We start from the raw sequence: 8299 nt of genomic DNA on the forward strand, positions 1-8299 counted from the left end.
ATTAATTATTTTTCCAAAGTAAGACTAATTAATAACAACAATAATTACACTACTCCATTAGTAGCATATAAAATAACTGGACCCATGACTGTCCCACGACCATCAGTGGGCTCCACTAACCACGTGGCTGTACACGACAACGTTATCCACCGTGTAACTCGGTTTCAAACATTTCAAGAATCTTTTTCCTTTTTTTTTTTTTTTTAAAAAAAAACTTGTCAAGAATCATTTATTTCTCCTAGGTTGTGTTTGGTAGGAAAGAAAATATTTTCCTAAAAAATATACATTATTTTTTTTTAGGAAAAAAGGTGATATAGCTTACTTATTTTTTTTAGTGCTTGATATGCAGATAAAGGTCCTGTTTGGTCATGAAAATTATTTTTTTTTGGAGTTAAAAGTTGAAAAATTCATGGCCAAACGGAATGTGTTTTCACTAAAGTGAAATAATTTTTCAAAAAAAAGGAAAAAATTTCTATGGCCAAGTGGCTACAAAGTTTTTTCTCTCTATTATATCAAGAGAATTTGTGTACAATCTAGCAAAAAATGATGGGTTTGGAGGGTGGAATTTATGGGGCCTCGAGGTAGATGGTCAAGGGTAGGGACAGATCTAGGTTCAAAATTGTGGTATCTCGACACTTGTTAAATCAACATAAAATAAGTATAATTACATAAGAATGTACCAAAATTGATATAGAATGAAAAAAACCATCGATTAAATCAAGAAGATGACTGATCGCTTTAATTTTCAAGTAGAATTTTAAAATTTTTGGTATTAATATATGCGTGAACCTCCCAGACATGCCGAACCCCTAAACCATGGATCCGCCACTGATCAAGTAGTAAAGTTTTGTTGCACCGGGTGGGTGGAATGATACAACAAACATAGAATTCAGTTGCAAAACTTGTCATCACTTCTTACATTAAGAAAGTCATTTTTTTCATTTCGAAAGAACTTGCATCATAAGAAGATATTTTTCAAAAATTTTATCCAACCAAACAAGAAAAATTAAGAAGCATTTTTCGAAATGTATTTTACTTCCTACCAAACACACCCTTAGAAAAAAAAAAAAAAAAAGACAAAGAAAATCCCCAGTGTTTTTCTTTTTCTATTCTATTTAGCAAGTACTATCTGTCTTCTGGCTTCATTAAAAGCACTTTCTTCTCTCCCCCTTTACACCTATACATACATACAGTTCATCATATATATATATATGTAATGTTCTGCAGGACACCGTTTTTTAGCGGCTATGGAAGTTGAATGAATATGCAAAAAAAAATACTACTTTTTAGTTTTCATTCTTTCTTTACACCTTGGTTTCTATTTTGATGCGTTGCTTTCCTATTAGGACGGTTGAACTTTCTTCTTTATGTTTATTTGATTTGAAAAAAAAGGTGCCCAAAACAAAAGTTCATCTTTTTGTCCTTCCTCCTTTCTTTCTTTCTTTCCTTCTTTCCCTTTTTTGAGCATATCTGAGATAGCAAACACCCTTTTTGTGGATAGTTTTGGAGCTTCATTCATGCAAAGATGAAGTCTTTGAACACTGTAAGTAAGCCCTTTTCTTCTTTAAAGGAGTTGTTTTGAATTAGTCGGTGGGTGGGTGGTCGGGGGTTTGGGGGGGCGGGTGTTTCAGGTTTGGATATATTTTATGTATATATGTTACAGTTTCAAGAATTCAAACTTATCTTTTCTTTTTCCCTCTGAGGTTATTTGTGTCTTTTTATGTATAATTAGGGGTACTTTTGTGTTGTTGGTTTCTGGTGTTTGAGGTTGACTTGGTTTATGTTGTGTCTGGGGTTGCTGAATACCAGAGAAAGTGTAAAACAACAATAAAGATTTGATTTTTATTAAAAAGAAAGTTTTCTTGTAAATTTGTTCTGCTTCTTTCATGTTGAAGATAATTTGGATGAGAAAAAAAGAAGTACTGCTATTAAATTGGGAAACTTAGGACTGTCCATGTAGATATAGGATCATTATACACGGTGAAAAGAATTGGAAGAGAAAAAGAAGAGTAGAGATGGATTTTTGAAAAAGAATTTTAGTTGAAGGATAAATAGAATCAGTGAATTGGGGTAATTTAGAACACTGTAGTATACTGATATGATAGGATGGGTCAATGGTGTCACTTTCAATTGAATGTTAGCATAGTTCAATGGCTATCCGAACTTCGTCTTCTCTAAGTATTTGTGGATGAGGAGTGAGTATCTTTTAATTGTTATATTCTGCATCTATTTCCTTTTTGGTGTTAAAAGTTAGTTCTGTTTCACAATTGATGCTGGGTAGAGGCAAACTTGAATTTGTGCATCCGGAAAATTAGTTTGTCTCCGAGTGGATCGCATTAGGTTGTGCATTCAGTTAGGTTCAAAGAGTTAAATTCTTTTAATTTGGTCTCTGGACCTAATTGAATTATATAATGATATTACGATTATGAAACATCTCTAACTTGAGCAATGTTAGGTGACTAGTGTTTCATTAGGTGATTCGTACTATACTACGACCAAACTCATAAGCTAGAGGGACGAAGATCACTTGGATAATTTGATATATGATCTGCTGCTTCTTGAAAACCGCTAATTTTGCTTGAGCAACTTCCGTCTCTCAGAAGGCCTAAACTCTTCAAGCTCCAGTTTGTTTGCCGCAAACTTGTTCACGATTTATGTACAGTTTATAAGCCTTGTTAGTATAACCTATATTGGGTGCTACTAATGTGGTGTTAACTTAACACGGGATACTTCACCAAGTCATCCTGGAAACTCATTTTTACCTCTTCAAACAAAACAACGTTTGGCTAAATGATTCATCAAGATACTCTCTCTGCTGCCTACCCCTGTTCTAATGTCCAAGGTTGATATGTAGTTTTGATGGGGAAAATTCTAAGTATTGTATTCTCATTGCTAGATGTTTGAGATTATGAAATTTGTTTTCCTATTTAACAAGGTGTCTTGTGCTCGTGCTATTTTGCAGGTTTCCGTGCCTGATCCTAAAAGTAGATCATGTCTCTGCAGTGTCGTCTTGATTGTTGCTTTGATTTGTGCTGTCTACTTTACCGGAAGCGCTTTGATGGCTAAGGATTCTAGGGTATAATATAGCTATTACATGCAATTGCAGTGGATCCATCTTGGTTGTGTAGACCTGATACTGGATCACTTGGAAAATTTTTCTTTACCTAGTTTAATGATTTTGTTGATTGAAGTGTTAAAGTTATTGTCACTTGCACTCACCCTGTAAAACCAAGTGAACTGGCATCAAAGGTGTCATTTTCTTCAGGATGGATGGACTATAATAAATTTTTCTATTCAGATGCGTTTTGGAATTTTAGTAGAAGAATTAACCTAAATTGCCAACCACTTAACCACTTATCAGATGTATAATATATGCATAATTCATATATAAGGGTATATATATATATAACCATATCGTGTAGACAAAGCAAACATTGAATCTGGCTGGCTACTTTTGTAAAGATCCCATTAGTAAGGGGCGTTTAGCGTAACGTTAGTGGACTAAGCAGTTATGCTGTTTCTTCTATAACCAAACTATTTTGTGTAATGTGTCAAATTTTCTTTTAATACCAGAGAAAACAAGAATCTGGTACAAAAAACTTTAACTACTATTTGAATATTTGCAGGCTTTTTCAGGTTTTACAGTGAACCGTGCAAAGCAGAATGGACAATGTGGAAAATGCGAGGTTTGTTTCTTTAGCTAGGGTTATCTCCTGGTCCACTCCTTGTCTAAAGGAGTTTAACTGTTGTATCTGGAACACAAATAATTTGGTTGAGACTAGTCTAACTTCGATTATATTAGGATGTGTAGTCCAAAATTTACAGGATTCATGTGAATTGACCTCCAAAGACCATTTTTTAGGTATCACCACCAAGACAGGAAAAGCAAGAGAGTCGTGTGACAGAGAATGTGCATGAAAATAAATGCCAGGTTTGAGAACCAGAGCTGTTATTTGATTTTTGATCTTTGGCTTCTCTGGAGGTATTCATTTTATTTCTCACAGAAAACGTGCAGGCCATTCGGGAGTGAGGCACTCCCAGAAGGAATTGTTTCTAAAACATCAAACTTTGAGATGCGCCCATTGTGGGGAGATGTTGAGGTATTTAGTTATTTCAGTCGAAAATTATTCATGAGTTTTTTTGTCATTTCACAGTCATTTTCATCTTTGGTTCCTTGCATGGGAATGATTATGATTTCGTGGATCATCCACGTATACTCCATCCCCTTATGTTTTTTTGATACTTTGATTTCATCAATTGATCCGTTAATGTGTTTGGAAAGCCAGCCTTAGGTCATTGATTTTTTCTTCAAAATTGTGCGGAAAGTTTTAGTTGTCGACTGTAATGTCAAAGGAGGTTATGAACACCAGGTACAATTATCCTTAGGTGATAAAGTGAACGGCCAGAAGGAATATTTATTTTTGTCAATGTGGTGCCACTCATTAAATCATATACGGATATACGAATATGTGCGCTCTGTGTCTGTGTGTGTGAAATGTGTGTAGAAAATCTATGCGATATCCAGTGTATATGGACAACCTGAGTTTGGATCTGTGAGCCGAATCTCAAGAAATATGGCAATGTTTTAGGACCTTTAAATTGTCATGATCTTTTACCGTATCATTTTCTTTGTCCACAAAACATTGTTTTACTCTCTCAACTTCTGATTTTTTCCAATGTTTCTTTGGTTGCTTATGATGATATTCAGAAGAAGTCTCCACATTCAGTTAACCTGTTGGGAATTGCAGTTGGAATAAAGCAAAAAGAGTTGGTGAACAAAATTGTGAAAAAGGTTATGTTACATCTTCCTGTTCAGCTTGTTAATGTCATCTTAGTCTCTGTTGTTCAAATTGCTTTTGTTACTTGTTGCAGTTTCTTGAACATGACTTCGTTGTGATGCTTTTCCACTATGATGGTGTGGTGGACGAGTGGAATGATCTGGATTGGAGTAGTCGTGCCATACATATCTCTGCTATGAACCAAACAAAATGGTAGAGTCAGTTCTAATCAAATTTGTTATTGATTGCTATTTGCCTGCAGTTTTTCAAACTCATTTATATCTCCAAAAATAGGTGGTTCGCGAAGAGGTTTCTGCACCCAGACATAGTTTCTGAATATGACTATATTTTCCTGTGGGATGAGGACCTTGGAGTTGAAAACTTTCATCCGGACAAGTAAGTCTGTCTTACAGCAGCATGGTCTTTGGATCATTGTGAATATACATCACTTGAAGTGCTGAATTCAGAGTAGAGCAACTGTTGGATGCTAAGCGTACAACCGATTATTTACTGCATATGTGTTTACGCTGAAAAGGTCAACACCAATTGATGATTGAAAAGATTCAAAAGAAAATATTGGTGTGATATAATGTTGCCTGCAAAAATAACCAGCAACGGTTAGGGTAGTTGGTGATAAAATAATGTTCTCACTGCATAAATCTTTTTTCAGGTATATATCTATTGTTAGAGAAGAAGGGCTGGAGATATCACAGCCAGCACTTGATGCTAGAAAATCAGAGGTACATCATCATATTACTGTACGCAGAGGGAGATCCAAGGTGCACAGGTTAGTGTCATTTTTTACGGCACACTTCGTCGAACTGCAAGTTAATCTTATAGAGGCTGAGGAACTACTGCATAGCAGCAGCGTCCTTATGCTTGTGAAACAAGCTCATGGACCAATGTATTTAACCCTCTTTTGAGTTTGAGGTACTAAGACTGAAATTTGAAGTTCTGTTCCAGTTAGAAAATCTTTCAAACGGGGTCTCGTCACGAGCTAAAACTATCAAAAACATCTTCTACGCGTCAAATGTAAAAATTGCCGTAAACTTTTATTTCCTATATATGTAGCTGGCGACAAAGTGTTTCCCTGCAATCGATGGAGACATTTTTCTGCTCCAGCATTTGGGAAAAAAAAATTAAAAATCCCAATATTATTTGTGTGTTTACTTTTGCATGTACAGTGTCCCGTTCCAAAAGCTGACTGGTTTCTTTATTTTACTAGGAGGTTCTACAGATTACATAAAAGTGGCCAAACGTGTGATAACAACAGCACAGAACCTCCTTGTGTGGGGTAAAGAACTGCAACTTTCTTTTTCTTCTTAATGTAATATTATCTGATAACAAGTTTCTCCAAACTAAATCTATTTGCTCTGACCCTCTTTCTTTATGGCTCAAATGTCTTAGTATAGTTAGAAATCAAAACAACCTTGATTTTCCATTTTTATTAAATCCGTATACAGGTGGGTAGAAATGATGGCTCCGGTATTCTCAAAGGCCGCGTGGCGTTGTGCTTGGTATATGGTCCAGGTATGGGAACTTCTTTTAATTTCAAATGTTAACAAGCTAATCAACCAACTTATGCGTGGCAAATTCAATTTCTCAAAATGGTTTACTAGTTAACTCAATCGAAACCACAAACAACTGTTTTGCTTTATAGTAGTTGTCTCCTCCATGATTCTTGGACAGTATATGTAGTTAAAAAGCTGTACACTTATGATCTATTACTCCTTAAGACTATCTATTGTCCTTATGCTTTGTACCAAGATGTTTATAACATATGGCTTTACCTTTTCTAACGTCACAAAGACTTGCTAAGTGATGATATAAGTAATTTTTAAGCGGTAACCTGCAGATCCTCTTGTGCTAGTCTTTAACTAGTTGTTCTTTCTCTACAGAATGACCTGATCCATGCATGGGGCTTGGATATGAAGCTTGGTTATTGTGCGCAGGCAAATCTAAATAACTTTCTTCCTACTTTCCGTCTCTTCTTGGTATGATAATAACACGTGTTATTAGTTCTCAGGGTGATCGGACGAGAAAAGTTGGTGTGGTTGATGCTGAATACATCACTCATTTGGCTGTCCCTTCTCTGGGTGGTAATTCGGATGTGGAAACGGCAAGTAGTTCTTCCCTTGATCGGCCATCTATCCTCTGTTTGCAATTTTTGATGAATATTTAACACTTAGGAGCAAATGAATCAAGTGTTCGGCTTGTCTTGTGTAGGTGATCAAAGAATTAGATCATTCGCTGCAAGGGAAGAACTTATCTGATTCGGATGCATTGGTATTATCTTGAAATCTCACATAATTGCATAATTTCTTCGTTTTGTATCTCATCAAAAGTAAAATTTCATTCGGAATTGCAGGCTGCTCCAGTTGAGAAATTTGATAATCGGTCTCTGGTAAGTTCTAGTTGTATTTCACACTATCGCTCTAATTTAATTTGCTATAGCCAGATTATACTCTTAAGTTGTATTATCTGGCTTACTTGAGAGTTACCTGACGTTAAGGTCGCTTAATTCTGTCAGCGCCCAAAACTTGAACTCTATATTGAACGACGTTACGCAGGTTAGGAGACAATCGTATATCGAGATGAAGATTTTTCGAGAGAGGTGGCGTAAAGCCACGAAGCAAGATCAATGTTGGGTTGATCCATTTCAAAGTAAAGAAAAAGGAAGAACAGCCACATACACATAAATGACTTTTCTCATAATTTATATATACATTCAGTTGTTTATGTACACATTGTATACAGAGAGCACCTAATAGTAAATACCATACCAGACTCAGAGAAATATGCATCAAGAGCCACAGTTACACAGAAGGGGGAGCTCAACTGATGTTGCTGCTAATTTGGATGTGGAAAATTCACTTGTCGTTTCTTTCTTTGTTTCTTTTTCTTCCCCTTTTTGGGGAATCATAAATTTTGTGGTATTTGTAAATACCATTTTTTTTTTCTCTTTTTTCCATTGGTTTTTTGGTGCAAGAATAATGCCAAGGTGCTGTATAGATACGTTTATGACATTCACTTTGGTGATTTGTTTTTGGTCAGTAATAAGATTATTGCTGATAATTACTATTCCCTTCTTGTTGCACTTGCCTTGTATTTTGCTATTTTGTTGTATTATTCTTGAAATCCTTCTTCGAGAGCACTTTTTTTTTTTGAGCCGAGGATCTATCAGAAACAACCTCTATCCCCAAAGTCATAAGGTAGGGGCAAGATCTGCACGCATTCTATCCTATTCAAATTTCACTCGTGGAATTACACTGTCTTATTTAGTTGGTAGGTAATGATGCTTGCACTCCTGATCTTATCATTTTGTATAGGTGCAGTTTACTTTTAGTATTCACGTCCTCCATCACCAAGAAAAGGAAATAACAAATTATAAATGTCCTTCCTTGCAAGAAAGCAAACATTTAATTTTCAGCAAATGTATATAAAGCAGGTTATGGCTCTAGACTCCAAATCGCAAGTATATAACTGAATTGTTAAGAGTGCGGTACACTCAAGTCTGTATT

The 8299-nt window shown here is 35.6% G+C and overlaps 1 protein-coding gene across 5 annotated transcripts; it reads left to right on the top strand.

The window, feature by feature from the left end:
• The first annotated feature begins 876 nt into the window (after positions 1 to 876).
• LOC107839839 lies at positions 877 to 7862 on the top strand. Of its 5 annotated transcripts, none has more exons than XM_016683475.2 (16): positions 877 to 1543; positions 2963 to 3076; positions 3627 to 3686; positions 3863 to 3931; positions 4005 to 4100; positions 4709 to 4792; positions 4873 to 4991; positions 5073 to 5174; positions 5449 to 5565; positions 6004 to 6072; positions 6242 to 6308; positions 6677 to 6730; positions 6805 to 6897; positions 7005 to 7064; positions 7147 to 7182; positions 7349 to 7862. In XM_016683475.2, exons 1-16 carry the CDS (start codon positions 1526 to 1528, stop codon positions 7475 to 7477), a joined length of 1287 nt encoding a protein of 428 aa, XP_016538961.2. In that variant the 5' UTR covers positions 877 to 1525; the 3' UTR covers positions 7478 to 7862. The 5 variants fall into 5 exon arrangements, with proteins under 5 accessions (XP_016538961.2, XP_016538962.2, XP_016538963.1 ...); XM_016683476.2 differs by having other exon boundaries at positions 1128 to 1543; positions 7309 to 7862; XM_016683477.2 differs by lacking the exon at positions 877 to 1543 and adding an exon at positions 1758 to 2195.
• The last annotated feature ends 437 nt before the right edge of the window (positions 7863 to 8299 follow it).

Source organism: Capsicum annuum, chromosome 8, assembly GCF_002878395.1.
Source record: "Capsicum annuum cultivar UCD-10X-F1 chromosome 8, UCD10Xv1.1, whole genome shotgun sequence".
Classification (NCBI taxonomy): domain Eukaryota; kingdom Viridiplantae; phylum Streptophyta; class Magnoliopsida; order Solanales; family Solanaceae; genus Capsicum; species Capsicum annuum.

Bases quoted from the DNA above. Each gene is read 5' to 3' on its own strand.
- LOC107839839 (XM_016683475.2), top strand. The intron at 6,073-6,241 runs GTAAAGAACTGC...ATCCGTATACAG, and splicing joins ACAGAACCTCCTTGTGTGGG to GTGGGTAGAAATGATGGCTC. The intron at 6,309-6,676 runs GTATGGGAACTT...CTTTCTCTACAG, and splicing joins GTGCTTGGTATATGGTCCAG to AATGACCTGATCCATGCATG.